Below are 19,927 nucleotides of genomic sequence, written 5' to 3' on the forward strand. Positions count from 1 at the left end.
ACACACACACACACACACACACACACACACACACACACACACACACAGCTCCACAGCTCTTGTATCACCAAGAATCTGGCAGTCTACTGACATAGTTCACGGCGTGTATTGGGCGATACCTATCCTTACTGCGTCTGGTCTGGGAATTGAAGACAGAAACTTCAAGGCAGTAAGGTAAGCCCTGTTGAGTGTTTTAACTGAGAGAGAGAGAGAGAGAGAGAGAGAGAGAGAGCTAGAGCTCAATAGCTGGTAAGAGGCTTGTCCCAGGAACAGAAAAAATGTCCCAGCAACTTTGCCAGTAAAAGAGTGAGAACAACAAATCAAGGTTTTATCCAGTTGCTTTCCCATTTTGTGGAAAATATCTTCCATGTTTTATGAGTGAGAGAAGAACTGTGCATGGCATTTTCTGTTTTATCGGGGAAGGGTACTTTTAAGAATACTTCATCGCTGGAAGGAGGGGATGGTGATATTAAACAGGAACCAGAGCACATTGCTGGAATTCAGAAGATTTTTTACCTCCTTACTGTTTTCACTGAAATGACTTTTAATTAAGGTAGAGGGCATTTAAAACAAAGCCCCACCCCCAAATTTTTTAAATGAATTCACTATTATTACAAATTTGTGCTGGAAAAAAGATCATTGGTGCAAGATACAGAGATATGAGTTCTTCCATAAACTCCCCGTTGGATAACTAACTTTAGAATTATAAGTTCATAAATAGAAAACTGAAAGAGATGATAGAGGCCATCAGGTCTGAGCTTTTTATTTTGCAGAGGAGGAAACTGAGGCGCAGAAAGATTATGTGAATCATGTGAGGTCACACATCTGAGATGGGATTTGAATGCAGATTTTCTTGGATTCACATTTAGTGACCTATTCACTATATTACTCTGCTTTCATTGATTTTCATAATGCTTTGAGGATGTGATTCCTGGAGTGTTTCTAAAAGGGATATTTATAGAAACCTTGGAAGAAAGCAATACTAGCTAATACGTATGATATTATGAACTTATATAGGGTTTCAACTTTTGCAAAGGATTTTACATAGATTATCTCATATCTTTCCCTCCCCCGTAGTAATACTTTTTTTTTGCAGTTAACAAACGTTTGGGAAAAAAAATTAAGAAAAACAAAAGTATGACCAATATCCAACCTCATAGAAGATTCATTATAGAGTGATAGGTCATGTTTGACTTCACACTATTTCTTCCTTCCAATATTCAGCCCCCATCAAAAACTATGAAAACGTTTTTATTTCCTCTTCTGGGCTACTATAGGGACTATGTCTGCATTAAGAACGTAGTGAGTTTGAAGTGGATAGATAGTAAAAGCCTATGAGTATCTTACTGATCAAGAGAGACAGAGCTTTCTGATACAGATTGATAGAGAAGGACAGGTCTGTCTGAAATGATGATTTTAGGGAAAAAGCAAACATGGAGATATCACCATTGGTTAATTTTGTTGCAATGCTATGTAATAATCATTTTAGCCAAGTCTGGTCAGCAAGCACAATCTGCTATTTAGCATCCACATTCAGAATATTTATAATAAAGTTGTTTAGCTGCTGTATTTGATTGATAAAAGTGTTTCATGGTTACGAGTGAAAACAGTACAGATGCATGTTCTTTACACATCTTAAGTTAACTGCAGATGCCTAGGAGAAGGATAGTGTTGAATATCACATTCCCTTCTCGTTTTTCACACAAAGAAATTAGATTCCATCTTATTTTAAAATTGGCTCAGCCAAACGCAGGCTTTGTTCACCCACGACTTTCCATCTTGCAAGGACCCAGTTCCAACACATTCCTTAAGGCCATCATTTGTGTTACATGCCACATATGCCCCTGACCTTCCTGACTTCAGTAGGCATGTGAGAGTAGCCATAACGTAATAGAAAACTGCACTGAGAGCCTGGAAACCTAGTCTTGGCTCTTCATAAATTTCTGTGTGAGCTTGGAAAAGTCTCTTCACTTGTCTCCAGCACTAGAGTTCTATGATTCCATAGTCTTACCAATCTCTACCACAGAATATGATGAATGCAACCTTTTTCTCAAGCTTTTTCAATCTCCAATCCCCCCTCCTCCCATTTTATCTACCAGGCTGTTTCTAAGGTTTTATTACATCTCAGAATTAATATCATGGATTTTCAACTGGAGAGGTCCTCAGAATCCATCTAGTTTGATCCCTCATATTACAGATGAGAAAAGTTAGGTGACTGCCCCAGGGTCACACAGCTTGTAAAGATTATAGCACCATATAGCTAAAGATATAAAGGACTTCAGAGGCTTCAAATAATAAAGAGGTTCAACCTCTTTATTTTACAGTTGAGGAAATTGAGGCACTGAGACATTAGATGTCTTGCCTAGGGTCACATAGTAAATGTGGCATCTGAACCCAGATCTTTCTGACTCCAAACCTACCCATTGTTTCAAGTTGCGTCACCTCTGCTCCTATGATCAAATTCAAATTTTTGCTCAAATCCCTCCTCCCTCCCACTTCTATTTTGAACAACCCTTCCCAAGTAGTGGCTCCTGCCCATTAAGATCTTGGCAGGATGCTAGTCGAGAAGCTGCAGATCCCTGAGAAAGAGACATTTGAATCACAAAAAGAGATTAGGGATATTTTTCTCCAGATTCTCAGTTGATCTCTGTGAGTCGAAGGCCTGATTTGGGTTGGTATAACGTTCATCTGCAACAAGTTGATGTGTCTTACTAAGGATTATCGGCTGAAGTATTCCATTGGGATACACCAGAAAGCAACTAACCCCATCCCCAAACACAGCCTTATCTTGCGGTACCTTAGCCAAACATTCTTGTCTCTAGTCTCTGACTATAATAACGCTAAGCGACCTTTCTCAAAGGAGCAAAATACCATTGGTGATGGGCTTAAAGTCCGTCAGGGGCACTGGTGATGTTCCTAGACTCATATCCTCCAGGAGGAATCTTCCCAAACTCCTGCAGCCCTTTTTGATACGATACTAAAATAGGAAAGCTGGAAGAATTTTAAAGAAATTGTTGCTTTTGCCCTTAATTTTTTTTTTTTTTTCAAAGCAGTGACCAGCCATGGTCTGGAGCCCAGATTCCAGAGTGTCACTGCAATTTCTCTGGAGAAGGTCTTAGAGAATCTGACTGGAAAAGCTGTTCCATGCCCAGCCCAGAAGGGGGCAGAAGAGCATCCAATATAGCTCATTTGTTTTCTCCAGCAATGATAACAATGAAAGTTGGTCTTTTAAACCACTTTCCTCCTTTCATTAATGATATAGTTAAGGATTTTTTAAGATAAGTAAAAGGGGATTGAAGATCCTCATAAAAATTCTAGACTAAAATTTGAAAAGGAGATAATCATAACTTGTGATTTTGGGCAGAAGAGAGGGAACATAACACAGTGGGAGGAGCACTGGTTTTGAACCAAGACCTGGGTTCAAATCCCAGTGCTCCTATTTACTACCTATGTGATGTTTGACAAGTCACTCAACGTCTCTGGGCTTTATTTCCTTGTCTGTGAATAATGGGGTTAGACTAGATGGTCTCTAAGGTCCCTTGAATTTTCTAAATACATGATGGCATCTCCTTAAGCCTCATTTTGATAACAATACAAACAATAGCTAGTATTTATGTGGCACATTAAAGCCTGAAAAGTGCTTTCCATAGTTTTTTTTTTTTATTCACTCTATATAACAACTTGGAGAAGTAGTTAAAAACATTGTACCCATTTTTGCAGATGAAGAAACTGAGGCTTCAAGAGGTTAAATGAGCTGCCTCCATCCAGCCCTCTATCCAACTTGTTGCCCAAATGCTTCCAAGTTTCCTTGTCTGCAAAACAAGGAGGATAGGTCAGATAATAATATATTAACATTTATATAACATTATAATATATTTATATAGCATTATATATACTTATATAGAATTATATATATCATTATAATATATTAGCATTTATGTAGCACTATATATACTTACATAGAATTATTATATATAATATGTCATTATAATATGTAGTACTTTAAGTTTTACAGAGCACTTTACAAATATCTTCTCATTTTATCCTCACAATAACTCTGAGAGGTAAGTACTGTTATCATCCCCAATTTGCATTTGAGGAAAATGAAGCAGATGAAGGATTGGTAACTTCCTAAGGCATTCCACTTGGTAAATATCTGAGGCTACATTTGAACCTAGGTCTTCCTTACTCAGATCCATAGCTCAAATCACTGTTGTGCCACCCAGTGACTTCTAAAGATGTCCTCTGCGATACCTTGTAGCTCTATATCCAAGATCTTATGATGCTAAGTCACTCATCCTCCCTGAACCTCAGTTTCTTCATCTACAAAATAAAGGGGGATGGACAAGATGGCTTCTAAAATCCCTTACAGCTCTACATGTATTATCCTAAGTCATCCATCTTCCCTGGGCCTCAGTTTCCTAATCTTTAAAAAAGGAAGTGGATTAGATGGTATTTGGGGCCCCTTTCTACCCTTAGATCTCTGATCCCATGATATTATATGTAATGGTATTTATTTTTCCCTTACTTAGGGTCTAGAATACCTCAAGAAGATGTATCTAAATGCACTCCTTCTCACCTTGGCATTGATCGGTGGCATCAGCTGCCAAGATTACTATGATTTTGATTATCCTTTTGCCATGTACCAACTGTCTTCACCGAACTGTGCCCCAGAGTGTACCTGTCCAATAAATTACCCAACAGCTATGTATTGTGATGAGCTGAAACTGAAAACCATGCCCATCATACCTCCCGGGATCAAGTATCTTTATCTCCGGAACAACTTGATTGAGTCCATCGAGGAGAAGGCATTTGAGAATGTCACTGATCTCCAATGGCTCATCCTTGATAACAACCGCTTGGAAAACTCCAAGATCAAGGGGAAAATCTTCTCAAAGCTGAAACAGCTCAAGAAACTACACATCAACCACAACAACTTGACTGAAGTGGTGGGCCCCCTTCCCAAATCTCTGGATGACCTGCAGCTGGCCTATAACAAAATCACCAAGATCTCTCCCACCTTCTTTGATGGTCTCATCAATCTAACCTTTGTCAACCTTCAGCACAACCAACTGAAAGAGGATGCAGTCTCAGCAGCTTTTAAGGGCCTGAAGAAACTTGAATATCTTGACTTGAGCTTCAACCAGCTGTCCAAGCTGCCCAATGGACTTCCCATTTCTCTGCTAACGCTCTACCTGGACAACAACAAGATCAGCAATATACCTGATGAGTATTTCAAGCGCCTTAGTGCCCTGCAGTACCTACGGTTGTCTCACAATGAGTTGGCTGATGGTGGGATCCCAGGCAATTCTTTCAACGTCTCTACTCTTATTGAGTTGGATCTCTCCTATAATAAGCTGAAGAAAATCCCAACTGTCAATGAAAACCTTGAAAATTATTATCTCGAGGTCAATGAGATTGATAGTAAGTTCAAATCCCTTTCTGTATTTCATGGATACATTCACTATGATCACAAATACATATGCCATCTTTTTAATATACATATATCTGAAGGTTGAGATGGAAGTGTCTTCTCATCAGCCTCATGGCTGATTCATTTTACTAAGTCATTTAGCCTCTCTGGGCTTCAATTTCCCAATCTATAAGATGGGAAGGTTAGACTAGATGACTTCTGAGATCTCTTCTAGCTATAAATCTATGATAATATGAATTCCTAGAGATAAAGATATGTAGTGTATGACCTTGATTCACATGGTCTTAAAATTTTGTTGTTGTTGAGTTGTTTTTTTGGTATTGTCCAACTCTTCATGACCCCTATTTGAGGTTTTCTTGGTAAAAATACTGAAGTGGTTTGCCATTTTCTTCTCCAGGTCTGAAAATAGCTGTCCATTGTTGATAACACCTAATTATCTTCATAAAGTGATGATATATGTATATTGCTGGCCAACATGCCAAAACAAATATGAGTACTTTAACTAAAAAGAGAGTGATAGTACCCAGGAGATTCAGGAAGAGCCAAAGAAAATTCAGACTTCACCTTATCAAGGCAGTATGGTAAAGTAGGATGACTGTTTGATCTGGAATTATAGGGTCTGAGCTCGAATGAACTCTGCTACTTACTGCCTGTGAAACCTTGGACAAGTCACTTCACACACCCCCACACTCCCAGGCTTCAGTTTCCTCATCTGGAAGAGAAGGTTGGGCCAGATGATCTTCAAAGTTCCCCCTAGCTCTAAATCTACAATCCTTTAATAATTACCTGCAATAGAACACAAGCTACCTCGTCTTGGATATAGGAGCTTAAGGGCCATTTTCTCATCTATTTCTGATCAAGACCTAAAAAAAATAGGATTATGCCCTTTACCACTTATGATACTGGAACACCTATATCCCACATCTTTAGTCACCACCTCTGTTGACTGCTGTCTCTGTGAGGTATAGTGCTCTACTCTGCCCAAATTTTAGATGAAGTTGTGGTGAAGCAGAGATAAACTCTGATTGGGGTAAGGGATGGATGTATTTGGCGAGCATATTACACGTTTCCTTTTATCCCTTTCACCTTTTCTTTTTTCTCAATACTTCTTTACCTCTTTTCTCCCTATGGTTGGTTTTCCCATCGCTCTCTGGTTAGAACTCTGACATGATCCATTGTTATTACTGTTGCCCTGTCCTAAAAAGTCTGACTCAATCATTAACCCATATAAGTAATTGAGAAAGAAGACTAGAACTCTCCTTGCCTGAGGAGTTATCTCACTTCCTACACAGAGCACAGTTTACCCAGAACTACAAGCATCTGGTTCAAAAGATGCTGATTAAAAATGAAAATTAGCAAATCACTATAATTTCAACTTTCATTCCCACCATCGCCTTGCCATCCAAAGCAAGGATTTTTAACCTGAGATCCAAGTGATTCATGGATAAATATCAGGTGATCTGTGAATTTTGATAGTTAAAGGTGATATCTTTATTTTCACTGACCTTTAACTGAAATTTATCATTTTCTTCCATTATGAACAACAACAAAAAGGAAAACATTGTGGGAAGTCCATAGACTTTGTCACACTTCCAAAGGGGCCATGACACAGAAAAGAAAAAAAAAAGTGTAGATCTCCTGCTCCAAAGGAATTTGGAACTCTCCTCCAGCCAGATTTAGCCTGCAAATAATATGAAGCTTTTGAATACAGTCAGGATTATCACTTGAAATTGAACAACTGGGATGGGAAAGACAGTTGTCCAAAGCTCTAATTTGGGGGGAAAAAAAAAGGTGTGTTCTATGGTGTTCTTAAGGACAGTAGTAGAACCAAAGAGTGGAAGTTAAAAGGAGGCATATTTTGGTTCCATATAATAATCATGTTTGAAGGGGTCCTGAATTTATGATTTCACTAACACAGAAAACTCCTGATGTGTGAATTTCCTCCATTAATTTTGTTGTTGCTGTTCAGTCATTTCTGACTCTTTGTGATGCTATTTAGGGTTTTCTGGGCAAAGACACTAGAGTAGTTCACCATTTCCTTCTCCAGTTCATTTTACAGATGAGGAAATCAAGGCAAACAGGGAGAAATGACTTGCCAAGGGTCACAGAGATAGTATGTTTCTGAGGCCAAATTTGAATTCAGGTCTTCCTGACTCCAGGTCCAATACTCTATCCACCAAGCCACCTAGCTGCCACCACTTCCTAGCTGTGCCATCCCTCCATCAATACAGATCATTAACTCACATGCAACTTAAAACTCTGAGAGATTTAATTTAATAAATTTGATAATTTAATTTTTTATAATCAGGCTGGGGCACTGATTGGGTTACTTAGCCATAGGGACATCTGGTATGTGTCAGAGACAGAATTTGGAATCAACTTTCTGACTGTCTTTATTGACTACATCAATGGTGTCAAACTCTGATAGAAATGGGAGCCACTAAAATGTATTGACTTAGAAAATCACGCATTAACATTATCTATGTTGTATTGTATTCTCATTTATTTGTTAAATATTTCCTCAATTACATTTTAATCTGGTTGGGCACCACAGAATATTGTCATACTGCCTTTTTAATAATAACAATAATAATAATAATAATAATAATAATAAACATTCATATAGTGCTTTAAGGTTTGCAAAATATTTTGCTAACATCTCATTTTAGTCTTGCAACAGCCTGTAGGAACTATAGGAATTGTCATTGTCATTTTATAGCTGAGGGCACTGAGGCTTAAATAAGAAATAAGTGACTTACATGTGGTCATAAAGCTAGGAAATGTCAGAGGAAGGTTTTAAACTCAAATGTTTCTGATTCCCATATTAACAATGAGAAACAACATGGTGTTGTGAAAAGTGTGTTCAACTTAGTCTGGAGAAAGATTAGTTTAAATCCTGCATTCCACAATTACTAGGTATGTGAAGGAGAACAAGGACCTACTATATTTATTCAGAAAATGGTGTAGACTTTGCCTTGAAGGCTGGTAGAACTTCCTAAATTACAGTGGCAACAGATGAAATGATGAGTGGTCACAGAATTCTCCCAAGACCATATTTTAGCTAGTGCTAGTATTAAAATGAATTAAGGAGTGGATATTAGTGGATAGAGCAATGGACCTAGAATTAGGAAACTTGAGTTCAAATACTGACTCAAATACTTGTTAGTTGTGTGATCCTGTGCAAGTCACTAAATCTCTGTCTGCCTCAGTTTCCTCTTTGGTAAAATGAGGATAATAATAACATCTTCCTACCAGAGTTATTGCAAGGACAAAATGGCATAATATATGTAGTCTTGGGCCAGTCACTTAATGTCTCCCAGCCTCTGTTTCCTCATATGTAAAAGGGCAATAAATAATAGCACCCTTTCTCCCAGAGTCATTTGGTCATTTCCAGGATAAAATGAGATATTTGCAAAGTTCTTTGCAAAACTTAAAGGTCTAAATAAATTCTCTGTCTCTCTGTCTCTGTCTCTGTCTCTGTCTCTCTCTCTCTCTCACTATCTCTGTCTGTCTCTCTTTCTCTGCCCCCCTCTCTCATACCATCTATCTATCCATCTATCCATCCACCCATCTGTCCATCTGTGTCTGTCTGTCTGTCTATCTATCTATCTATCTATCTATCTATCTATCTATCTATCTATCTATCTACCTGTTCATCCAACCATTCATCCTTTAAAGTGTGATATTGATTTTAAAATGTAATAATTTCAGTCTTTATATTAGAAAAAGCATTAGATTTAGTTAAGCGATTTGACTTTTTTCTGAGCTTAGATATTTGCAAGCGATATGACCATGGATAAATCACTTATCTTCTATGAACCTTAATTTCTCTCTTTTTTTTTCCTGCATGTGTGATGTCATCTGTTGGGAACAGCTGTAAAGAATGACAGATCTTTCCTAACTTACAGTCTCTTAGAGTTACTTTGGGTATTGAGAGTTTTTGTGACTTATCCAAGGTCACATAGACCATGCATGTCAGAAGTGGGACTTACACAAAGGTCTTCCTGATTCCAAGGTCAACCCTATGTACGCTATGCCATGATGTCTCAGTTTTCTATAACTCATCACAAGAGCTTATCTGTGAAATGAGAAAAAATATATATCTACCTACTATATATGTGTGTATATACATATATATGTATATACATACATATATGTATACACATACATATATATGTGTGTATACACACCAATATATACAGACCAGAGGTGGGAAACCTGTAGCCTTGAGGCCACATGTGTCCCTCTAGGTCCTCAAGTGAAGCTCTTTGACTAAATTTACACTTTACAGAACAAGTCCCCTAGTAAAAGGATTTGTTCTGTAAAACTTGGGCTCAGTCCAAAGGCCACATCTAAGGACCTAGAAAGCCACATGTGGCCTCGAGACTGCAGGTTCCCCACCCCTGATATATATTATCTACTTTGCAAGCCTAGGTAAATGTGAATTATCTTTGACAGCAACATCTGTGATTTCATTGGCACAGAAAATTTCTGTTGAGGAAACTTGCTCTACCTAATGCCGATTTGAAACTGTTCTGAAACTTAGAGTCTTATAAAGCTTCTTGGGACAATAAGAGGTTAAGGCACTTGCCCAGGGTCACAAAGCCAGCATGTATCATAAGCAGAGCTTGAACTTAGGTCTTTCTTAGGGGCTGAATCTTTATCCATAAGGTCATGCTGCCTTGTTATTATTACTATTAGTATAGTACTAGTACTAATAGTACTAATAGTAGTAGTAGTGGTAGTAGTAGTAGTAGTAGTAGTAGTAGTAGTAGTAGTAGTAGTAGTAATTCCAGTAGATATTCCACTTAGAAATACTTGGTTATTTCAGCACATTTAATATACTTGAAAACAACAAATGTACATTTCTTTAAGTTTTTATAATGCAGGATTTTTTCTTGTCACCTTTCTCTTCCTTATACTCTAACCTCAGAGAGTTAAAGTTGGCAAAATTTCACTGTGCTGTGGTATTTTCAGTTGGAAACAACCAGCAACGTTGGGTTGTCATTACTTGACTTATTATTATTTGGCAATCAGACAGAGTTAATTCTGCATTCCATCTGGACCACCATCAAGTCAAGAACGTGCTGAATATCACAGTTGGCAATCGCAATGTCCTACTCAAGTACACCACAAGCTACTTAGGATTAGACTAGCCTGCCACTATGCGGCTAAGTTCTGTATCATATTCCAGAACCTCTGATGAGTAGTGCCTCTCATATATTTAGCCAAGATAGTATGGAAGCCAACTTCAAAGAATGCAGAGCTACCACATTTGGGTGCTATAATGGAAAGTGCCCTGACTTAGGATTCAGAATACATAGGTCCAAATCCTAGTTTTGCCAATTAGTAATGATTAACTACATAACTTTAATGCTTTCATATTTTGTTTTCCTTGAAACAACCCTGCAAGGAAGGTAGTACACATTATGTTTTTGGGTTTTGTTTGTATTGTTTTATTCTGTATTCTTTTGTTTGCCTATCTGGACATTGATTTCTTTATCTGCCTATCAGGGATAATAATTCTTACGCTCCCTTCTTGAAGGGGTTTTTGGAAAAGATCAAATAAGATGGTGTGTATGAAGAATGTGCTTCATAAAATGAAAAGCATGGAACATCGAATGAGTGATAGACATGCTTCAGAGACAGTCCATGCCAACTCCCTCATTTGAGAAGATGAGGAGGAAATTAATGTCTTGAGAAGTTAAATGAGTTGTCCAAAGTCATACAGACCAAAAGTGTCAGGTTGTATTGGAACCTAGGTCCTCTGTCTTCAGGCATTGTGCTTTCCACTATGCCAATCTGACTCTCCAACCCTACACACACACACACACACACACACACACACATGCAGACATACACACTTTTTAGTGTTATTATCTCCATGCACTCAAGAAACCCCAACTCCAAATCAAAATCTCTTTCCAAAGTTTTTAAAATTTATGATTGCAACATTTCATCAACTACTGTTTATTCACATACAGACACCATCTAATATTTCAGTTTGAACCATTGTGGTCTCAAAAACCAGATTGTATGAGTAATGGTAGAGGGAACTTGATGCAAATGGTTTTGACTAGAAAAGAGAAGATTTGGCCTGTATTTTCCAATAGGTGTATCCTCACCAAAGTACTTCACCACAAGGGCATGACTTCTCTTTTCCAATCTTCTTCTTTTGTTCCATGAACTCCTTTCTGGCCTAATGCTTTTCATCCACCAATGAGCTGTACTCAATGGGTGCAAATATTCTGAGAACTATAAAATGGAAGAAAATAGTAGATATGAAGTAGACCAAGTAATAGGAAAGAGAATCTGAAAATAATAATAACAAAACATTGGGAGATGCCAAAAGTTTATTCTCTGTCATTGATGCTCTGTTCTGCATAGTTCTCACTCTTAATCAATGACTTTCCAGTATCTAGAATAATACCTTGCACCCAACAGATAAGTGATGTTTTCCTTCTCCCTTCCCTCCCTCCTTTTTTATTGTTGTTGTTGAGGCAATTGGGGTTAAGTGATTTGCCCAGAGTCACACAGCTAGTGAGTGTTACATGTCTGAGGCCGGATTTGAACTCGGGTCCTACTGATGCCAGGTCCAGTGCTCTATCTACTGCACTACCTAGCTGCCCCTCTCTTTTCTTTCTTTCTTTTCTTCTTTCCTTTCTTCCTTCCTTCTTTTGTTCTTTTTCTTTTCCTCTCTCTCTCTCTCTCTCTCTCTCTCTCAGGTTAGCCTAATTATTCTCTTCTGCTTCATTAACACAGTGCCTAGCATATACTAGGCACTTAATAAATGCTTGTGGTAAAAAAGACTCCCTCTGAGATAAAAGATAGGGAACCTTTAGCTTATATAATCATAGAGATTTGCTTGAGTGAGGTTCATGTCTAGTATCAGAAGTGGGTTTTAGGGGCAGCTAGGTGGAGCAGCGGATAGAGCACCGGCCCTGAAGTCAGGACGACCTGAGTTCAAGTCCGACCTCAGACCAAACACTTGACACTTACTAGCTGTATGACTCTGGGCAAGCCACTTAACCCCAATTGCCTTAAAAAAAAAAAGAAGTGACCTGATCTTAGATCAGGTCATTCTGATTCTGAAACCAAATCTCTATAAATCAATAAACATTTGTTACATGCCTACTATGTGTCAAGCACAGAAAAAAGTTATCATGCAAGAAATGTAAATCTGGATAATTATAACCCTCCAGTTTTAATTTCTCAACATCATCCTGTCTGACAGCTATTCATTTTTATTTTTTAACAATTCATCCATGCATATGACAGATGAAAGGAGGTTCAGTTTTACGTCTGCTCCACGAATTTTTTAATATTTCCTTTATGATGTAAAATTCTTTGTTTTTCTTTAAATGACTCCCAAAAGTATGGCATAGGGGAAGGAATACTGAGCTCGAAGTCAGAAAACATGAATTCAAGTTCCAACCTTTGCCATTAGCTATCTGTGCTATATTGGGCAAGTTGCTTAGGCTCAATTTCCTTATTGCTTTAAGTTGGGTTAATATTACAAGGGTGTCCTGGAGGCAGTTCATACCAGCCCTTGAGAGCTGATTACTATATTTTCAATGCGAGTATTTACACATCGGAAAGCCATAAACATTCTAAATCAGAGCTTTATTCACTGCTTTGTTGATTATTTAGACAAGAAACTAATGGAGAAAATGTCAATAATGTAAATTAAATTTAAAGTGTGTCACGTATTTTTTTCTGAAGACCTGATTTTTAAACAAACATTAACCAGCACACTTCTTGTAATACATAAATTGCATATCCCATAACATTGTGGTTAGGATCAAGTAAGACAATGTATGTGATATACCATATATGGATAGATTTTATTTTATATGAGCTCTATAATTCCATTGGTATTGTTATACTTGCCCACCATTCAGCAGCATTTGGCAGCTGGTAAGTGTGTTTTTCATTCATTCCTATGAGATGAGGAAACTCCCTTTACTACAGCAGATCAGCACTTGCTCTGTGACTTAGGGTTTTAGAGAGTCACTGAGAAAGAAGGTGATTAGCCCAGGGTCACATGGCCAATTTAGGTCAGAGACTATACTTGAGCTCAGATCTTTGTGACTTTAATGACAGGTCTCTAGCTGCCATACCATGAAAATATAAGCTCTTTATCCAAATCACCATGAAATAATCTTATTTTGTCTTATTTATTCTTTCATAATACAAGTACCATTTCTTTAGAAAAAAAAGACAAATTCACTGAATATCGGAGCATTTTCAGTTCCTGAATATTTTTTTTTTCTTGAAATAGGTCTCTGATGATCCTTAATTGAAGTTATCTGGGGCAATTGTTTTGCCCAATATAATCCTTCTGCTAATTAAAAGCAACGGTGCAGATTCTAGATATCCAAAGTTGCACAATATTTTATAATGGATGTTAGCAGTTAGGTATTTGGGTTGGAAGGTGGAAGGCTCCAGAGACGGTCTTCAGGGCTGACCATAGAGAGTGCTTGGTGTTCTTCAACATCTTCAAAATAAGGGAATCTAGCACCTATGTAGTTAGTTATAACAATGATGTAAGTTCATGCATCATGTGCTTCCTTCCCTCATATTTATTCTATGATGGTTCCCCAAGTCAGTGTGTCTTCCTCCATTTCTAGCCTTCTATTTCCTAGGGTTGTAGATACCCATTTTCCCCACTACCAGTGGTAGCTTCCATTTCAATGTCCTGAAACATTTGCCTCCACCCTCCACTCCAATTATGTCCTGCTGCTTGCCCCAGGTACAAAATTACTAGTTATAGCCCTTACTGTGGTTTATTTTATTTTATTCTTTTATCTTACTTTATTTTATTTATTTTATATTTATTATATATTTTATATTATATCATATATATTATATATATTTTATTTATTTATTTTATTCTTTTAGAGATAATACTTGATGCTCCAATGTAAACATTTTTCATCCCTTCTTAAATCTTCCTCAATCACTTTCTCTCAATCTCTTCTTTGCCTCCATAACACATTGCTTTAATATATCAGTCCTTATCAGTGTTCACATCACATCTGCCCTGGATAGAATTCTTGAGGTCAGGTGCACTGTTATTTAAAAAAAAAAAAGAAAGAAAAAACAAAACAAAACAAAACAAAAAACTATGTATCTACGGTGATTAGATGGAATGTGATACGGTGAAGAAAAATACAAACTCTATTCAGAGAACTTTACTTAACCACCCTTGACCTCAGTTTCCTATTTGTGAAATGAGAAGGATCAGCTTAATGGTGTCGTCCAATTGCAGAGTTATAATATGTCACTTATTAATGTCTTTCATACGGGAGGAAGTTAGTAATTTGTTGTTGTTGTTGAAGATTAGTAGTATATTCAATATATTGTAATTATAGGTTGTTCCACTGAGTGTTTTCAAAGTCTGCACAAAGCATATTTCTAAGTTTCCCTATTTCTTGTCTTCCAGAGTTTGAAGTAAAGAGTTTCTGTAGAGTCCTGGGTCCTTTATCCTACTCCAAGGTCAAACACCTACGCCTGGATGGAAATCTCCTCAGTCGATCTACGTTGCCATCAGAAACGTACGAGTGTCTTCGGGTAGCCAATGACATCACACTGGAATGAGTTCTTGGCCAATCCCAGAATTCTTTATAAGTGTTCATACTAGAGATTTGTCTAGGAATAACACTTTACAGTTAGGATTTCCAAACAAAGTCTCCATTTCCTTACTATCAAATTCATTGATGTTTACTACTAAGAATTTTATGATCTGTGGGAAAATGTTTTGTAAACATTGTAACTTACTTTTTTTTTTAAGAAATGAGATGAAAGGCAGGCCTGCTTCATCACAAACACACACATACACACAGCACTGAGTGCTTTTTGTGAATTTTGTTAACTTGGCAAGTCAGAAAATCTCCCAAACGTCGTGTAATGTTACCCTTTTTAAGTGACAAGGAAACCAGGTGTATTTTTGGATAACCAAATATTAACTTAAAAGGCCCAAAGCTTAAACCATTGAGTCAAAGTAAATCCCTCTCACTAACCTTAACTCATTTTTTTTTCTGTATGCTAAAGCACCAAAAATGATATTTGTTAAGCTGAATTAAAGTTTCCACTAGTAAATGCTCATTTTAAAACTTATTTAACTAAAGCCATGAGACAACATGAATGGATGGAAGTATTTTCATTTTTTTAAAAAAAAATTTACATGTGCACTTACGTAGTGAGATTTTTCTCATTTAGAATGATTATTTCACTGTAAGTCATTTATACATGTTTCTGTTCAATTATTTGCATGCTATGCTTAATCCGCTAATTGAAAAATAAAACATAGCAAAAAACATTATTGTGTTGTCAATAGCCTTTTGAAATTTATTTTGCTCTTTTGAACAATGTAAATGATGGGTTATGATTCAAAGATAGTTGAAGGCTTTCATCGTTTAACAATTTGAATGTAAGGTTACCAACTAAAAAATTGTTCCTTCCCTTGTAGGTTCAATGTACCTTTAAATTCAACTTACAGCATACAAAGTTATTAAGATATTAATCAGTTCTCCCAGTTTTGTATAACAAGTACATGTTGAATTATTTTCGAGAGTGACAGAAGGAAATAACACAGGTAACCTTTTGTGTTGTTTATTGTTGTTCAGTTGTGTCCAACTCTGCGTGACCCCATTTAGGGTTTTCTTGGCAATGATACTACAGTGGTTTGCCATTTCCTTCTCCTGCTCATTTTACAGATGAAGAAACTGAGGCGAACACGGTTAAGTGACTTGCCCAGGGTCACACAGCTAGCACACATCTGAGGCTGGATTTGAACTCAGGTCCTCCTGATTACAAGGCAGGGCTCTATCCAATGTACCACATAGCTGCATCCTGTGTTGCCTTATGTAAATCACTTAATTTTCTTGGGCTTTGGTTTCCTCATTGTAAAATTAAGGAGTTGGGATAGACAGCTCCTCATCCTTTGAAATTCTTGGAGAATGGCAAAAACCATGGAGCTGCTATCTTTCTGTTAGACACATTATGTCTGTAATACATTTTTTAAATTTTCAATGGAATGAGGACGTCTCGATCATTTCAGAAGATGTGTTAGATAAGGGCAGCTAGGTGGTGCAGCGGATAGAGTGCTGGACCCGGAGTCAAGGAGACCTGAGCTCCAATCTGTCCTTGGACACTTCGTAGCTGTGTGACCCTGGGCAAGTCACTTAACCCTGTCCACCTCAGTTTCCTCATCTGTAAAATGAGATGGAAAAGAAAATGGCAAACCACTCTAGTATTTTTGCCAAGAAAACCTCAAAGGAAGTCATGAAGAGTTGGACATGACTAAATAACAACAATGTGTTTGGATGGGGATTATGAAAAGATGGGGTAAGAGCCAAATACAATCAGAACACTGAACTATTTCCTCAAGCCCCTTTGTTTGTCCTTCATTCTTGACATCAGGAAGGTGATGGCTTGAGTTGCAAGTAAGTGAGGCCTCTTAAAATGATGCTGGATTTAAAGTCAAATGTCGGGAATTTGAATTATAGCCCTGCCACTTCTTACCTATGTGATCCAGGGGAAATTCTTTCCTCTTTTGAAACTCAGTTTGCTCATTTGTAAAATGAGAGTTTCACTAAATGCTTTCTAAAATTCCTTCTAGGTATCTTATTCTTCTATGAATTTCACAATTGTGAGGTTAATTATTAGTATTATTATTAATTCACTAGAAACACTGGATATTGATTCATTATCATGTTGCCATAGATCTGCATTCTATTTAATTCAGTAAGTATTTACTGAGTGCCTACTTTGTGCTAATCAACATACTAGGCTCTAGGGTATGCAAGGACATAAACAAAATAGCTGTACCTTCACAGACAATTTCTGATAATGAACAATTTAGTACTAAACTAATTGGTGTTGATCAATGTGGAATACAGCGGTCTTAAGGTATAGACCAGTCCCTTCCTCTTCTAGCCTTTGTTTCTAGGTCTTTTACGTAATGACCATGATTCATTTAGCTTTTCCGATATCATCTTTAGAACTGTTGTTAGTAAGTTAGTATTCTACTGTAAAGTAGAATTTGTACTTTGGTCTAAACCCCACACAGATAACTCAGCAAAAAACACATACAAAAGCAATTACTTAATAGCTTTAGGAGAGAGGGACTGACAACCAGGTATATGAGGAAAGCCCTGATCTGCAATTTGAAATAAGTCTTGAAAGAAAAGCACGGGATTCTAAAAATAAGATGGAGTAAAGGGAAAGCATTCCAGGCATGGGGGACAGGCTGTACGAAGGCATGGAAGTGGGAGACTGAATGTCACACAGAGGGAGTTTGGCTGGAAGGCAGGGTCTGTAAAGGGAATGATGGGAAATCTATACTTTATGAAGAATGACAGTTTTAATTGTGCTTGAGATAATATCAATATATTTCTATATAACTCATTTGATTCCCACAACAACCCTATGAGATAGGTATAGGGCAAACATTATTATGCCCATTTTACAGATGGTACTAGGAAAAGGGAGCAGAGATGTGACCAGTTTTTCGCAAGAATGGAATTCGTTCAGTAGCATCCAATGTGTACATCAAATGTTGCCCCTCTGTAACAGATACCATACACAATGTGGTACACTACATTTTACTTGCCATTCCTTCATTTGGAAATCAGAGATAAGCATAGTTGTATCAAATATTCCTATACCACTCTATAACGGACACTATGTAAAAATGTGATACGCTACATTGTGCTCCCCATTTCTTCATTTGAAAGTCAATGATGAACACAGACTTTACTGGAAAAGAAGTAGTGATTTAATTCAATGAATGAGTGGATGAATGAATGGATGAATGAATGGATGAATGAATGGATGAATGAATGAATGAATGAGAGGGAGAACATTCAATAAGTACCTATTATTTGCCAAGTACTGTGCACAAGGTACACAAATCCCAAACTGAAACAATTCAACAAGCTCCTACTTTGTTCTAGGCATTATGGTAGGCACTGGGGTATAAGAATAAAAATGAAGTAGACAATGTCCCGGAGGAGCTTACCACCTAATAGGGGAAGATATTTATCCCTAGATTATTATGACACAAGGGATGAATATTTCCAGGCAAAGTGTTCTGAGGAATTGGAAGGGTCCTTTTCACCTGGAGGTGGGACTGGGGAAAGATTCTAGGAGGAGGTGAAGGAAGATGGAAGGATTTTAACATATTGAGAAGAAATAGGGTCAAGGAGTCCATTCCAGGTATGAAAGGGAGCAGGGGTAGGGAGGGGGGGGGGGGTTGGAGGGGAAAATTTGTACAAAACAAACAACTAGGATAGATCAGAGTCATGTTTAGAACATTGAGTACATGAAAAAGGAATGATGTGCACTAAGGCTGAAAAGTAAATCTAAGTCAGTCCATGGAGAGCTTTGAATGCCAAGACTATGACTTTGTTGGTAAGTCATTTTTCATCCATGTCTGACTCTCTGTGACCGTATTTGGGGTTTTCTTGGCAAAGATACAAGAGTGGTTTGCCATTTCCATCTCCAGTTCATTTTATAGATGAGGAAACTGAGGCAAAGAGGGTTAAGTGACTTGCCCAGGGTCACACAGTTATTAAGTGTTTGAGGCTGTATTTGAACTCAGGAAGATGAGCCTTCCTGACTCCAGTCCTATATTCTGTCCATTATGGTGCCACTTAGCTGCCCCTGAGACTTTAAACTTTACTAAATCAGCAAGAAGTTACTAAAGATTTTTTAATACAATTGGGGCTTGGTTAGAAAAATGTACCAGAAAGATTACCGAAGCAGCTGGGTCTAGGATGAATTGGAGGAGGGATAGACTAGAGCTCATGAAGGTGGGGAGGAGGGGCAAACAATTGCAGTGAAGAATGGAAAAAGAACTGAACTGAATTACCAGTAGTGAGAGAGAACAGGGGATAGATGTGAGAATGAGAGAGATACTATTGACATAAAATCTACCACGAGTTAGACAATCAGCCTCTGAAAGGGAAAGGAGAAGGGAATGCATATTTATTAAGCACCTACTATGTGCTGGCACTGTGCTAAGTGCTTTACAAATATTATCTCCTTTGATCCTCACAAGAGCCCTGAGAGGTAAGAGCTATTATTAGCCACATTTTAGGGCTGAGGAAACTGAGGCAGGCAGTATTTAACTGACTAGCTCATATAGTATCTGAGATGGAGAAGTGCTCATACACATACATGCACGTATGTATACATATGTGTATGTGTATACAAACACACACACATGGATGAATAGGACTTTGCTAGATTCGCAACAGGCATTTTGGTTTCTTCATTAGTCAAACATTTTCCAAGTGGCTATAGCTGTGGTCAGGGGATGATATGTAATTTAGTCATTACCAAGGTTGTTGTTGCATCTATGGCTGGACTTGTAAATGTTCTACATACTTACTAAAACCTCACAAGGCGGGGAGGGGAGTGGAGAAAACCAAAAATCTGCTCACTTCAGCAACTTTGTTCCAACAATGTTGGCCTGAGAGCCACGCT

General features: G+C 37.7%; 1 protein-coding gene across 1 annotated transcript; it reads left to right on the plus strand.

Annotated features, from left to right (window-relative positions):
- The first annotated feature begins 6 nt into the window (after positions 1-6).
- LUM (lumican) lies at positions 7-15,755 on the plus strand. The gene is made up of 3 exons (XM_027842513.1): positions 7-174; positions 4,533-5,424; positions 14,880-15,755. The coding sequence occupies exons 2-3, from the start codon at positions 4,554-4,556 to the stop codon at positions 15,032-15,034; spliced, it is 1,026 nt and encodes a 341-aa protein (XP_027698314.1). The 5' UTR covers positions 7-174; positions 4,533-4,553; the 3' UTR covers positions 15,035-15,755.
- Positions 15,756-19,927: the final 4,172 nt, after the last annotated feature.

The sequence above is a fragment of the Vombatus ursinus genome, unplaced genomic scaffold (genome assembly GCF_900497805.2).
Source record: "Vombatus ursinus unplaced genomic scaffold, bare-nosed wombat genome assembly UNPS02014874.1, whole genome shotgun sequence".
Lineage (NCBI taxonomy): Eukaryota > Metazoa > Chordata > Mammalia > Diprotodontia > Vombatidae > Vombatus > Vombatus ursinus.

Bases quoted from the DNA above. Each gene is read 5' to 3' on its own strand.
- LUM (XM_027842513.1), top strand. From the start codon at position 4,554: ATGTATCTAAATGCACTCCTTCTCACCTTGGCATTGATCGGTGGCATC. The intron at 5,425-14,879 runs GTAAGTTCAAAT...CTTGTCTTCCAG, and splicing joins CGAGGTCAATGAGATTGATA to AGTTTGAAGTAAAGAGTTTC.